The sequence below is a fragment of the Microcaecilia unicolor genome, chromosome 1 (assembly GCF_901765095.1).
Source record: "Microcaecilia unicolor chromosome 1, aMicUni1.1, whole genome shotgun sequence".
NCBI classification, from domain to species: Eukaryota; Metazoa; Chordata; class Amphibia; order Gymnophiona; family Siphonopidae; genus Microcaecilia; species Microcaecilia unicolor.
This window is the reverse complement of record NC_044031.1, coordinates 49,228,652-49,243,801: the sequence shown is the minus strand read 5'-3', so window position 1 is coordinate 49,243,801 and position 15,150 is coordinate 49,228,652. Positions and strand designations below refer to the sequence as shown.

General features: G+C 47.8%; 2 protein-coding genes across 2 annotated transcripts in view; both read right to left on the bottom strand.

Moving 5' to 3' along the window:
• The window catches only part of ELP6 (elongator acetyltransferase complex subunit 6), a 70,645-nt gene extending 56,357 nt beyond the window's left edge, over window positions 1–14,288 (bottom strand). The window contains exon 1 of the mRNA XM_030197058.1: window positions 14,211–14,288. The gene's annotated coding sequence lies outside the window, so the exon portion shown is untranslated. The remainder of the gene's footprint in view (window positions 1–14,210) is intronic.
• LOC115466046 (transcription termination factor 1, mitochondrial-like) lies at window positions 2,225–14,281 on the bottom strand. Its single transcript, XM_030197023.1, has 2 exons — window positions 14,211–14,281; window positions 2,225–3,643 (listed from the first exon to the last, which is right to left on the bottom strand). The coding sequence occupies exon 2, from the start codon at window positions 3,625–3,627 to the stop codon at window positions 2,500–2,502; it is 1,128 nt and encodes a 375-aa protein (XP_030052883.1). The 5' UTR covers window positions 3,628–3,643; window positions 14,211–14,281; the 3' UTR covers window positions 2,225–2,499.
• Window positions 14,289–15,150: the final 862 nt, after the last annotated feature.

Genomic DNA, 15,150 nt, shown 5'->3' with positions numbered 1-15,150 from the left:
GAACCTTCAGCTTGCCTCCCCTTGCACTTCTCTTTCATGTCTCTACATCACCTCCCACAACTTTTGAGATTCTTCTAATTGAATTTAGCAACCATGATTCTTGTACTTCACTGCTGCTTGAACAGTCATGTAAAAATGCGTAATTGGGTGTTATGCTTTCAAATATTAAAATGTTTCATATATGAGTAGATTTTATAAACGCATGTCTAGGTGTAGAATCCAAAAAAAGGCGCTACACTCCAGAACTAGCCTCCAACAACACCTAAATGCCAAAAGGTGTAAAATTGTGTGTACTGTATGCATCTAGGCACATATATTTTATATAAAATGCATAGATACAAGAGAGCTGTCAAGTTAGCCATTCCAGGAGACAGAGACTTATTGGCCAGTCCTGGATTTCTACCAACCTCATCCTGTTGCATTATGGGACCTGCAGTACTGATTTGAATGGATGGAATCATGGACTACAAATACTACACTGCTTTGGGAAGTAAGTTTAAAACTAGGACTACCAAAAAAAAAAAAAAGTCTCCTTCCTGGAATGGGTAACTTGGCAGCTCTGATACAATGTATATCCCCCTCAGCTCTGCCCAAACTACACCCCTGGGAAAGCCAACACAAAAATCATATAAAAGCAAAGATGCCAAGTTACCCAGGTTCAGGCTGGAGCTGTTTGGACAGTCCTGGATTTCTGACCATCCCATTCAGATGCATTTTGGGACTTGCAGCACTGATTTCAATGGGCAGTTTTGAGGACTACAAATTCCACAGTGCTTTGGGATTTAAGTTCAAAACCAGGACTAGCCCAAAAGTCTCCAGTCTGGAACTGGGTAATTTGGCAGCTCTGTAAAAACCTAGGTGCACACTTTAGAAAGTTACCTTGGAAATTACTCATCCTTCCTTCAGGTAAAAGTACAAACTAATGGTTCTTTTAAGTTTGGGTAGCAGTCAGGATCTATTATGCTTTTGTTTTGAGTGCAGCTGCTCTTTTCCAGTCCCTGAAGCTGCCACCCTAGGTAACTGCCTTGCCTGCCTAATGGTTAAATCAGCCCTAATGGGGAGCCAACTTTATAAAATGATTGGGAATGCTAAAATCATTTAACTTACCCTTTGGTTTGGTGATTTTCTCATTCCATGTGTCTGGTTCTGCTTCCCTGTGCTCTGAACTCTGCTTCCAGAATCTCTATTCACTATTTCTTCTTTTCTCCTCTTTCTCATCCTGCCCTATTATCCATCTTTCACATTCAACTTTCATCCATTTTTTTTCTCCTTTTCAAAACTGTCTACTTTCCATCTCTTCCCTTCCCTTCCATTCATGGGCACAATCTCTTCCATTCTCTCTTCTCTTCCTTTCCCTGGGCATTCTGTTAAACTTCTCCGCTTTCTCTGCTCATTTTAAATTTATTTTGTTACATTTCTATCCCACAATTTCCCACCTATTTGCAGGCTCAATGTGGCATACATAGTACCGTAAAGGCATTCGCCAATTCCAGTGTAAACAGTTACACAAAGCTGTTATGGTAGAGTCAATTTCAAGTACAGCAGCATATTAGGGAATCATATAGAGGAAGAGTTACGTTATGACCATTACGTACTTTGGTTTCGTAGTGTTGCAGGATTCAGGTATTCAGCTTTGGGAAGGACAATGACAGAAACAAGTGTGTCAAATCTTTCTTTTTTAGTTTAGTTTACTAAGGAATGGTAGTAAGTTGGTACAGAGATATAAACAGCCAGACCTGCCATTAGGCAGACTAGGTATGTGATTTGGAAAGCAGCATTCAGAGGGTGGTATCATAGGAGAAAAGCCTCCTCATCTTCCCTCCCCTCATTTTCCTTCCCTCTGCCTGCATCTCCCAAAGTGCTTAGCACCTGCATGGGCTCTAGAGGCCTATGCTTAAATGCTACCACCTCCCACTCTGCCCCCACAACCGGAAGAGTGTTGAGGGGAGGGCGGGAGTCAGCAGTGCTTGAGCAAGGTTCTCTACTGGAAAGCTTTTGAGCATCCCAGGAAAAGGTAGCAGCAGGTAGAAGAAAGAGGGGGCGAGATGGTGGGTGGAGGGAGAGGAAGTAGAGATGCTAGACCTGGGGGGAGGGGAGATGCTGGACCTATGAGGAGTATAAAGGGGAAGAGAGCTGGGCATCTGGAGGGGAAAATGATGAGAAACAAAGTTGCTGGCTATCTGGGAGGGGATAGGGAGGGGAAAAGTGGGAGCTGACTACCTGGGGGAGGGGTGGTGGGCTTGAGCCACCCCTGGGGGGCAGGGAGACGTACAGCTGGAGATTCCTTGGACAAGCACTGGAGATACCTATTAGGGAAGAGAATGATCTTAAAAACTACAAGAGACTGTGTACATCAAAAAACAAATCTTTATGCATCAGTTGATTTAAGGTCCTTTACTCTTTACAATTTTCAAACCAACAAAATCTTCAATAGCCCATAAGGTTTAAGTTATCAAAAAATACACTATATTTTAAACAACATTATTATTACGACACATTTCATGTACTCAGTTTGTTCAATTTAGCTTCAAATCTTTTTGCACTTAAGTGCAGAATGCCAATCCCAGTCTCTTGGAAATTATAACCAATCTTTTCAAGTTCCATGATTCTACTTGTTATGGTACCAACACTGGTATCCATAACTCTGGGTTTTTCAAGTATTTGTTTGATATCAATTCCTGCTTTCAAGAGGCAATCTATTTTATCAATAAAGTTCTTGGAAGAGAGGTACAGCACGGGCGGATAGCTTATCAAAAATCTAATGACGTCATTCTCAGTGCACCCCAAAGACTGCAGCTTCTGTTTTGCACTTCCACAGTTTCTTTTGATGTACTCAGTGGAAAGGTCTAAAACATCAGCACCATACCCATGCAGCAGCACCAGCAGCTCCTTATCTTTCAGTCCGAGAAATGCCTGCAGGAATTCGATATTAGCCTTCACTCGCTTAGTGCTCCGAATAAGAAGGAAAACATTTTTAGTGAGGACCTTCATCACAAACTCTTCTGGGCTATCACCGCCTAAAGAAAGGCAGACATCTTTCAAAAAGTCTACCATCTGCATGTTTAGCTCAGACCGATTAGAGAATGTCCTTGGAGCCTTGGATAACAAACGACACAGATCTTTGGGCAACAGACCCAGGGAGGAGAGAAACTTGATATTCTCCTCCAAGTTGGTGTTGTCACTGGAACGAAAAAAGGACTCAGGGGAGCGCTCCACAATCTCAATGATTTCCGAGTCTGTCTTTAAAATACTTTGCCAGATCTCCCATTTTTTTTGCAGGTGTTCATTTGTGCGTGTGACGGCACGTGGATAGCGTGAGATGATGCTGGCTACTGTTTCTCTGCTAGCTCCTTTGTCCTGCAGAAACTGAACCACTCTCTGCTCGTGCGTGATCATCCTCTTCAGAACTCCAGGTTGCCTCCTCCTTACCATTTCAACATCAACACCCAAATGCTGTAAATAATTCACTAGAGTGGTATTCTCTTTGGTCGAGCTGGCATAAACAACCTTTGCCTTCTGCTTGGGTGACTCCGGGCTAGATGTTGCCACTGTCAAGAATTTAAGTGACCAAGAACATTTCATACCATGAAGAAGCAGACTGGTAGCTGACAGTCCTCGCAGTGCCATTTTGATGTGACATGCCTTTAAAAAAGATTAAAGAACATAAGTGCAATCTAAAAATAGGCCAAGTGTATGAGCAACAATTAAAGGGGCCCCTTTTACTAAGCCAAGTAAGCGTCTATGCACGCCCGTGCGCCAAAATGGAGTTACCACACAGCTACCAGATGGCTCTTGTGGTAATTTCATTTTTGGCACGAGCCCAATACACACGTTCGAAAATTAATTTTTATTTTCGGCTGCACGTATCAGATGTGCGCCAAGTGGCATTTGGTTCCCGTAGGTCATTACCACCTGGTTACCGCATTACTGCTAGGTCAATGGCTAGCGGTAAGGTCTCAAACCTAAAATGGACACACGGCAATTTTCATTTTGCTGCACGTCCATTTTCGGCAACATTTTTTAAAAAGGCATTTTTTATCGGTGCACTGAAGAAGATTCTGCATGTGCCCAAAACCCATGTCTAAACTTCTGCAGACCATTTTTCAGCGCGCCTTTGTAAAAGGACCCCAAAGTGAGTTCAAATGGCTGTAGTAGCAAAGCCCAAGGCAACGGAATCTCTGTTTGGACTCAACTAGTTGTGGGTCTGTTCATTTTTCCGTTTTGTTTTATCAAATTAATTTGGGGGTTTTTTTGTTTGGACATTTTCCCTCTCCCCTTTGGTTCCCAACCTCTTTCCATCCCCAAAGCCCCTTCCATCCTCCCCATTCCTTTCCCAGCTTCGTTTCTGTAGCCCAGCAATGGGTCTTCCACCAGGGCTTGACCCCAGTAAAGGTTTGTCCTTGGCTTACTAATCTTATACTTCTAGTTCCACAAGACTACCTAGAATGGCTTACAACAAATGGAAGGGAAAATTAGGTTCTTACCGTGATAATTTTCTTTCCTTTAGTCATAGCAGATGCAGCCATTACAGATGGGTTGTGTCCATCAACCAGCAGAGGGAGATAGAGAGCACACTTTTTTCAGTGCCTCATACCAGCTTGCTCCACTGCCTCTCTTCAGTATTTGAAGCTTCAAAAGCAGTATGGCAAACCGCAATGGGAATAACATAAGCTTTCCTCACAGCGAACGATGGCCCTATAACAAAGGGCATTAACTCAGAATGGAGGGAATGAAACATCCTCCCGGAGGGCATAAACTCATCCTCCACTGAGACATAACTGGAGGGAATAAACTCATCCTCCCGGAGGGAATAAACTCATCCTCTAAAACATGAAACTGGAGGGAATTAAGTCATCCTCCTTTAATTGAACAAGAATCCTGAAGACTGTTTTCCGACTTTCTCCCAAGGACGGAATCTCCAGGAAACACGAACAGAACCTGAAATAGATTTACAGCAGATAGCATCAGACAGGGAGGGATCATGGCTGCATCTGCTATGACTAAAGGAAAGAAAATTATCACGGTAAGAACCTAATTTTCCCTTCCTTGTCATCAAGCAGATGCAGCCATTACAGATGGGATGTATCAAAGCAATCCCTAGATAGGGTGGGAACAAGCCACATCACGCGCCAGCACTTGCGCTCCAAAATGTGCGTCCCTCCTGGCAGCCACATCCAGCCTGTAATGTCGGGCAAAAGAGAGCTTAGAAGCCCGTGTTGCTGCACTACAAATCTCTTGAAGAGAGTGCTCCAGTTTCAGCCCAAGAAGAGTAGAGGAGTGTGGTAGCCGTGTTAGTCCACTCTTAAGGTTATCAATAGAAATCAAACAAAATAAAACATGGAAAAGAAAATAAGATGATACCTTTTTTATTGGACATAACTTAATACATTTCTTGATTAGCTTTCGAAGGTTGCCCTTCTTCTTCAGATCGGAAATAACGAAGAAATGACGAAGAAGGGCAACCTTCGAAAGCTAATCAAGAAATGTATTAAGTTATGTCCAATAAAAAAGGTATCATCTTATTTTCTTTTCCATGTTTTATTTTGTTTGATTTCTATTGATAGCCCAAGAAGAGGAAATTCCTCTAGTGGAATGCGCCTTAAAGGCATCAGGCGCAGGCCGGCCGGCAAGCAAATAAGCTGAAAAGATAGATTCTTTAAGCCAGCGGGCAATAGTGGCTTTAGACGCTGGAGACCCTCTGCGAGGACCTGATAGCAAAACAAACAGATGATCAGAGGTCCTGAAAGAGTTAGTAACTCACAGATACTGCAGCAGAGTCCTGCGCACGTCCAACAGGTGCAATTGCCCAAAAGATTCTGGAAACTCCTCCTCGACAAAGGAGGGCAAGAAAAATAGGTTGGTTTAGGTGAAACGCTGAAACCACCTTAGGCAAGAAGGAAGGCACGGTCCGAACCGTGACCCCGGACTCTGAAAACTGCAGAAAAGGGTCTCTACAGGACAGCGCCTGGAGCTCTGGCACCCGTCTCGCCGAAGTAATGGCCACTAACAAGACGGCCTTCAGTGTCAAATCTTTCTCTGAAGCACGCCGAAGCGGTTCAAAGGAAGCATCTGAAGGGCCTTCAGCACTAGCCCCAGGTTCCAAGCTGGACAAGGTGCACGCACAGGAGGACGGAGCCGAAACACCCCTCTAAGAAACCGTGCCACATCCGGATGAGCAGCTAAAGACACGCCTTCAACCTTGCCACGCAGGGAGGCCAATGCTGCCACTTGCACCCGCAGGGAATTATAGGCCAAGCCTTTTTGTACACCATCCTGCAAAAGTCCATCCTGCAAAAATCAGCGAGACAGGAGCCCACAGGGGTGTGATCTCTCTGGAAGCACACCAGACTTCAAACTGGCGCCAAATCCTGGCATAAGCCACGGAAGTGGAACGCTTGCGGGCTTGCAGGAGAGTGGTAATTACTTTATTGGAATAGCCTCTGCCTCTCAATTGCGCCCTCTCAATCGCCAGGCCATAAGACCAAATCGGCCGGCGTCCTCCATGGTCAACGGACCCTGTGACAACAGGTTGGGAACCAGAGGTAACTGAAGGGGATCTCTACAAGCATCTGTCGGAGGTCCGCATACCAAGGCCTCCTGGGCCAATCCGGGGCGACAAGAACCACTTCTCCTGGATGCAGCCGAATCCGCAGGAGCACTCGCCCTAACAAGGGCCACGGAGGGAACACATACGGTAGGCCCGGAGGCCAGGGTTGAGCCAAGGCATCCAACCCCGCCGCGTGAGGATCTCTCCGTCTGCTGAAGAAACATGGGACTTTGGCACTGGAGCTTGTCGCCATTAGATCCATCATGGGCTTGCCCCACTTGGCACATATCTGCAGGAACACTTCGTCTGCAAGTTCCCACTCCGCTGGATCGATCTGATGCCTGCTTAGATAATCGGCTTGCACGTTGCTCTGACCTGTAATGTGAGCTGCCGACAGAAACTGTAGATGCAGCTCGGCCCAGTGGCAAATTTGTTCGGCCTGTGCGGCTAGAGCTCTGCACTTGTCGATTTATGTAGGCCACTGCTGTCGTGTTGTCCGACATCACTCTGACAGCCAATCCTTCGAGGGTCACTTGAAAGGCCAGAAGCGCCTGAAACACCGCTTTCAACTCTAGGCGGTTGATGGACCACTCCGACTCCTCGGATGTCCATAGACCCTGGGCATGCTTCCCCTTGCAATGTGCGCACCAGCCTTTCAGACTGGCATCTGTCACCACTAGGCACCAATCGGGGAGCGCCAGCGGCATTCCTCACCGCAGCATGCTGTCTGAGAGCCACCACTCCATGCTGAGTCGGGCCGCAGGGAGCCAAGAGAGTCTGCATTGGTAATCCTGAGATACTGGAGACCATCTTTGGAGTACAGCATACTGTAGAGGTCTCAGGTACGCTCTCGCCCAGGGCACCAGTTCCATGGTGGCCGTCATCGATCCAAGCAGCTGGACAATGTCCCAAGCTCGCGGGCGGGGCATCCTCAGGAGCAGATGGACCTGATTCTGAAGCTTGCACTGCCTTTGCTCGGGTAGGTACACATACCCCGAGGCTGTGTCGAACCTGGCCCCCAAATATTCTAGAGACTGCGAGGGGGTCAGGTGACTTTTGGCCAAATTGACGACCCAGCCCAGAGATTGAAGTACTGAGACTACTCTGGAGTTTGCTCGAATGAGCCAGTCGTCCAGGTACGGATGAACCCGAATACCCTCTCGCCTTAGAAAGGCAGCTACTACCACCATAACCTTCGAAAAAGTGCGGGGAGCTGTGGCGAGGCCAAAAGGCAAGGCCCGGAACTGGAAATGCTTTCCCATCACCGCAAACCTCAGAAACTTCTGGTGCGGGGGCCAAATTGGAATGTGCAAGTAAGCTTCTTTCAGGTCCAGAGACGTGAGAAACTCTCCTGGCTGTACCGCCGCAATGACGGAGCGCAGGGTTTCCATGTGAAAATGCCGCACTCTCAAGGACTTGTTTAATTCTTTTAAGTCCAGAATAGGGTGAAAAGACCCTCCTTTTCGCGGTACCACCAAGTAGATAGAGTAGCGGCCGCAGCCGTGTTTGGCGGGAGGTACCGGGGACACGGCCCCTATCTGAATCAGACCTTGTAAAGTCTCCTCTACCGCCGCCCGTTTGGCGGCAGAACCACATCGGGACTCCACAAACACGTCTCTTACAGGAGCGTCGAATTCTATTCTGTAACTGTCTCTGATCAGGTCCAAGACCCACTGATCTGAGGAAATGTTGGCCCACTCCTCGGCAAAGAGGGAAAGACGTCCTCCGATGACAGGACTCGAGGAGAGGGCCAGCGCACCATCATTGAGAGGGTCGCCCCTGAACTCCAGGCCTTGAGCCAGTGGCTGTGGAACATTTGTCCGAGCAAAAGGAGTTCCTCTGCTGAACACGGGCATGAGAAGTGAACCCAGCAGAACGCCCCGGGCAGTACCTTCGAGCTTCACGGAAGCAAGGTCTGTAAGAGGAGTGGACCGCCGCACCCTTAGAGGAAGGCCGAGGCCTATCTTCGGGCAAGCGCTGGAGTTTAGCCTCACCCAGGCCCTTCACAATTTTCTCCAACTCCTCACCAAACAGGAGAAGGCCTTGAAAGGGCAACTTCACCAACCTTTGCTTAGAGGCCATGTCCGCCGCCCAATGCCGTAGCCAAAGAAGATGGCGAGCCGCCACTGCTACTGCCATGTGTTTAGCCGAAGCTCTGACAATATCATAAAGGGCGTCAGCAAGAAAGGACAAGGCCGACTCCATCTGCGGAGCCACATCTGAAAAGGGCTCCGCTCCATCACCGGGCTGTTCCACTGCCTGTTGCAACCAAGCCAGGCAGGCTCTAGCAGCATAACAACTGCATGCAGACGCCCGAATAGTGAGAACTGCAATTTCAAATGACCATTTAAGTGCTGATTCCAGTCTACGGTCTTGAATATCCTTCAGGGCAACACCTCCTTCAACAGGGAGGGTAGTTCTCTTTGTCACAGCTGTGACTAGGGCATCCACTTTAGGTATAGCAAAGCGAGCCATATGCTCCTCACTCAGAGGGTATAATTGCCCCATAGCCCTGGAAACTTTCAAAGGTCCCTCTGGGTCAGCCCATTGAGCCGAAATAAGCTCTTGGATGGAGTCATGCAAAGGAAAGGCTAGAGCAGGCTTTTTGGTACTAGCCATCCTAGGATTCACAGAGGAGGCTGTGCCACTGGCAGGGTCCTCAATAGAGAGAGCCTGCAGGGCATCAGAAATAAGCGCTGGCAGCTTATCACGGTGGAAAATCCTCACAGCGGAGGGATCGTCCAGATCCTGAGTCACTTCTGCACCAGACTCTGGCTCCTCAGACCATGAAGGCCTGCCAGAGTCCTCCAAATCCTCGCAGCCCGACCACAGGGGGGAAAAAGGAAGTGCAGCACTCTCTGAAGGGGAATGAGCCCTTCTGCGCTTCACATTCTGCCAATTATCAGGGAATAACGCCTCAGAGGGCATACCCAGGCTAGAATCCACTGGGGGGGGGGGGGGCATTAGAAGAGGCCCGTGCTGGGCTTTGTGGGAGAGCTCATAACATAGTAACATACATAGTAACATAGTAGATGACGGCAGAAAAAGACCTGCACGGTCCATCCAGTCTGCCCAACAAGATAACTCATATTTGCTGCTTTTTGTGTATACCCTACTTTGATTTGTACCTGTGCTCTTCAGGGCACAGACCGTATAAGTCAGCTCTTTTAAGCATGTATGCTTTATGCATTAATAAGACAAAATCAGGGGAGAAAAACTCACCCTGGGCACCCGGATCTCTGCTGGGGCTAGTATCTCCCATATCAGCCTCACTCCGAGGCCTCCCCCCGGGCTCAGGACTCTCCGTCTCAGCGGAGGTCGCGCCATGTGGTAAATTCAAAATGGCGCCCGCTGCCAGCTCAGAGCGCGAAGAATCGTTGCTCGCCATGCTCGGGCCGGCTCTAACGTCTGTACAGCACGATTTACAGATCCCCGCTGCTGATCTGCGCTTGCCACACTTGGAACAGCACTTTACTGTCTCCACAGCCGGTAAAATTCAAAATGGCGGTTCGCGCCAAAATTGCCCCGATTGCGGGCCCACCCCGGAGGAGTCAGAAAACACTCTTACCTCACTGGACCGAGTATCACAGCTCCGGTCCCACAGAAAAAGGCAAGAAAAAACCTCTGTTCCCTTTTTTTTTTTTTTTTAACGCTGTGAGGAAAGCAGAGGGAAATAGAACTCCGGAGGCTCAGGTGAGTGGGAAAGGCAGGGAAAGGGCGAACCTATGTGCCTGCATCCACTGTTGGTGGGGAAGGCCAGGGAAAGCTAAGCAATGTGTCCACATCCACGGAGGTATGGGTAAGGCAGAAAAAGGGCGAACCTATGTGCCTTTAAAGTGAAGCTGCTATAGCCTCCAACACCCCTGCTAACAACTAGCAAAAGCACAGGAGCAACCTGTGTATGCCTTGTAGCGCTATAGAAATGCTAAATAGTAGTAGTAGTAGTAGATGGAGCTCGAAGAAGCTGCAGCCACTCTGCTAGGGGAGATAGAGAATACTGAAGAGAGGCAGTAGAGCAAGCTGGTATGAGGTACTGAAAAAAAGTGTGCTCTCTATCTCCCTCTGCTGGTTGATGGACACAACCCATCTGTAATGGCTGCATCTGCTTGATGACAAGGAAATACAATTTCATATAGACACATTTGCAAAATATAACATCTTAAAAATTTAATTAATGACTCTCTCTGCCCCTTCTTGTTCCTCAGATTCTTCACCGTCCCTCCTCTTCCCCTTCGGACTCCTATCATCCAGGTACCTCTCCGCCTCTCTTCCTTCAGACTCCTATCACCCAAGTACCTCTCCATTTCCTTCCAGTTCCTCTCAATTTGGAGAAGGCAAAATAGCGATAGCTTAGTAGGGTAGGGGCATAACATATATTTCCTGTTCCCTTGGCTGCTCTTCTGCCATGGCACCTTCTTTTGCAGTTAAGCACAGGTAGCAGTGGAGAAACAGTCAGAGACTGGGAATGTATGTTTCCTGTGTCCTCACACTACCAGCCTACCATGACTATCACTAATCTGACTGCCAAGGAGGAGGAGAGGCAGAGGACTGTTGCTCTTTAACACGTGGCAATATTTGATACAACTTTAACTCATAGCCCGAAGCACAAAGCCTGTGCTGTCAACCTTTACTTCAGACTGGTTGTAGCCAGTCTAAAGCAAACGTTATCTACCAAGTAATGCACACAGGGTTTTTCTATGGCTCTAAAGTGTGCCGTTAGCAGCTACCAAGAACCCTATGCAAATATATGACAAGTTCATTAGTATTCTAATGAGCATTCTGTGCAATGCACAGCTGAAGAGCTAGATTTTACAGCTCTCTGGAGCAGTCAGAGAGGAGGGAAACAGGCAGCTGTTTGTGCTCCCTACCTCCCCCCCCCCCCACCTCCAAAGTGACCCCCTGAACCAAAAATCCCTGGTGGTCAAGTGGACGGACTCCCCCCCCCCCCCCCCCCCCCCCCCGTGGTTTAGTGACCCCCTCCCCACGTACCTTACATCTGCAGGAGGGATGCACAGCTCAAGAGTTAGATTTTACAGCTCTCTGAAGCAGTCAGAAAGGAGGGAAACAGGCAGCTGTTTGTGCTTCCTACCTTCCCCCCCCCCACCTCCAAAGTGACCCCTGAACCAAAAATCCCTGGTGGTCAAGTGGATGGGCTCCCCCCTCCCCATGTACCTTATATCTGCAGGAGGGCAGGAGTAATGTCTCCTCCCTCCTGCCTCTGGCGCTCTCAAAATGGCAGTGCACAGCCCTTGCCCTGTGCATCCTAGGATGCGCTGGAAGGAGTTAAATACCATAAGGAAAAAAAAAACTCAAGACATAAGACTTCCTTTGAGGGGCTGATACTTCAGTGGACACCCTAACCCGGGAGGAGGATATAACGAAAATAACGGTTAAGTAGTTGTGAATGGAGGCTCATGGAAACATAACCAAACATGAAAACTAATTCAGACTGAACCAAAAGCCCAAAGGAACAAGAGAAAACTACCACGCCAAAAAAAAAAACAACACGTTATTTTTGAAATGATGACTTAAAGGGCATTTATCATGGCACAATAAAGAAAATGTTTATTGTCCAAGAAGGTGAAAGCAATTTCCCAGAAATTAAATCTTTACTTTGAAGGCAAATGTTTCTATATGTCTTAGTACACTTTAAATATTTAACATTCTTCCTAAAATTTACCTCACACCTTTTCAGTAATAGCTCAAGGTGAATTACATGCAGGTACAGTGGGTATTTTCCTATTCCTAGAGGACTAACAACCTAAATTTGCACCTTAGGCAATAAAGAGTTAAGTGGCTATTATTTACTAGTAAAAAAAGGCCTGTTTCTGACACAAATGAAACAGGCGCTAGCAAGGTTTTCCTCGGAGTGTGTATGTTTGAGAGAATGTGTGCGAGAGTGAATGTGCGAGTGTGTATGACAGAGAGAGAGAGAGTGAGGCAGGGTGCGAGTGTGTCTGTGAAAGAGAGTGTGTGTGATTCTCCTCTCTCCCCTACCCCCCCCCCTCCAGCCACCCAGCGATTCTCCTCTCTCCCCTGCTCCCCCTCCAGTCACCCAGCGTTTCTCCTCTCTCCACTGCTCCCCCTCCAGCCACCCAGCGATTCTCCTCTCCCCCCTGCCCCCCCAGCAATTCTCCTCTCTCCCCCCTGCCCGCCCTCCAGCGATTCTCCTCTCTCCCCCCTGCCCCCATCCAACAACCCAGCGATTCTCTTCTCCCCTGCCCCCCCTCCAGCCACCCAGCGATTCTCCTCTCTCCCCTGCTCGCCCCCTCCAGCCACCTAGCGATTCTCCTCTCTCCCCTGCTCACCCCCTCCTGCCACCCAGCGATTCTCCTCTCTCCCCTGCTCGCCCCCTCCAGCCACCCAGCAATTCTCCTCTCTCCCTTGCCCCCTAGCCACCCAGCAATTCTCCTCTCTCCCTTGCCCCCCCTCCAGCCACCCAGCGATTCTCCTCTCCCCTGCCCTCCCCTCCAGCCACCCAGCAATTCTCCTCTCTCCCCTGATTACCTCCGTCGAAGCAGCCGCGTTGTTGAAAGCCCTGCCCATCTCTAGCCTTCCTTCAGAGTCCCGCCCTCACAGAAAGAGGAAATGATGTCAGAAGGCGGGACCCTGAGGGAACAAACTCGAAGGGAAAGCTGGAGACGGGCAGGGCTTTCAATGACGCGGCCGCTTCGACGGAGGTAATCAGGGGAGCGAGAAAGAATTGCTGGGTGGCTGGAGGGGGGGGGCAGGGGAGAGAGGAGAATCGCTGGGTGGCTTGGGAGAGACCTGTGAAGTGACGCATGCGCAGAACAGTCTCTGATACGTCCCTCATGCTGGTGATGTCGCGTTCCTTTGCCCAGCAACTCTGCAGTGTTCCCTTCCCTCTCACTGTTCCGCCCTCGCCGTCATCACGTTTTGATGCGAGGGCAGGACAGAGAGAGATGGTTACAGAGTTACGAATCCTTCACTTCAGTCTGCCACGGAGTCAGCTTCAGAACGCTGGAGGTGCAAATTATTATAGTAGATTTTGTTCACCTTTTTCAGTAGTAGCTCAAGGTGAGTTACATTCAGGTACTCTGGATATGTTCCCAGAAAGGCTCACAATCTAAGTTTGTACCTGAGGCAATGGAGGATTAAGTGACTTGCCCAAGATCACAAGGAGCAGCAGTGGGATTTGATTGGATTGCAAGACTGGTACTCTAACCACTAAACCACTCCTCCACTCGCCCAAGATTACAGAGTGAGCAAAATTTAAACTCTAGCTAAAACCAGGTTCTCAACCTGGTTTTCTAACCATGAGCCTACACTCCCACGACATAATATGAACAGAGGGGATTACTTCCAATTCACTTTGAGACCCCGTTACTGATGCTTAGTGTGTGCAAAATGCTGCATGTTCTCTTTTATACTTATGGGCCACGTGGCACTTTAGCATTGTTCTTCATGACAGTGAGTCTCCGGTTTACTTTTGTGATGAATATTAAATGCCCAATTGTTGATTCCTTGCAGCCTACTCCCCCCACCCCCGAATAGGGCTTCAGCAGTGACAAAACTCTGAAAAACAGCACCAAAGAGAACCAGACTGCACATTCACAACAGAAAACAAAACAAACTAAATCTGAATCGTTTACAAAATCCTGTCAGGCTACTAGTGTAGAATTAGAAGCGCACTTCGACTTACCAGCAGGGCAAGCAAAGCCTGTACGCTACGAAGACAATGAAGAAGAAGAAATGAAGCGGAGGCAATGCAGACTTGCAGTTCCTGATTGAACTAGAACTCTCTGCCACAAACGTTCTAAAAAGGAAGAGTAACCACACTGTTGAAAGGGCAGAGCGAGTCTGATACTGTTACGTCATAATGCAGCAATTTACCACTAAAAGCCTCTTGGCTATAGAATTATATCAATAAACTAAAACAGACTCTTTTTTATATACAGATTTTTTTTAAAGAAAGTAAGAAAGAGGCTTTGTTAAGTGATCAATCAGGAACTATAGTAGCTGATATCCTGGTTGCAGACTGCTCTGGATTCAAGTTTCACAGGGACCTGACAGCGGCTGGGGAAATGTATAAACTACAGAAAAACTTTCACCTTCAACCCGGATGGAAACCTGAGAACCAACATGATGAAATAGAGCTGGAAATCAAAGCAGCAAAAAAAAAAAAAAACCTCTTACCTTTTTCTGCTTCTGCCATCTAGAGGTCATAATAAAAAGTCTTTTCTCAGATTCTAAGTAGTGGGTGGCCGGTGTTAGTGCAACAACAGAGTAAGGTCCTGTGCAAGGATATTAGGTGCCCTAGACGAACCTTCAGCTTGCCTCCCCTTGCACTTCTCTTTCATGTCTCTACATCACCTCCCCCAACTTTGGAGATTCTTCTAATTGAATTTAGGAACCATGATTCTTGTACTTCACTGCTGCTTGAACAGTCATGTAAAAATGCATAATTGGGTGTTATGCTTTCAACTATTAAAATGTTTCATATATAATGAGTAGATTTTATAAATGCATGTCTAGGTGTAGAATCCAAAAAAAAGGCACTAGACTCCAGAACTAGCCTCCAACAGCACCTAAATGCCAAAAGGTGTAAACTTGTGTGTACTCTATGCATCTAGGCACATATA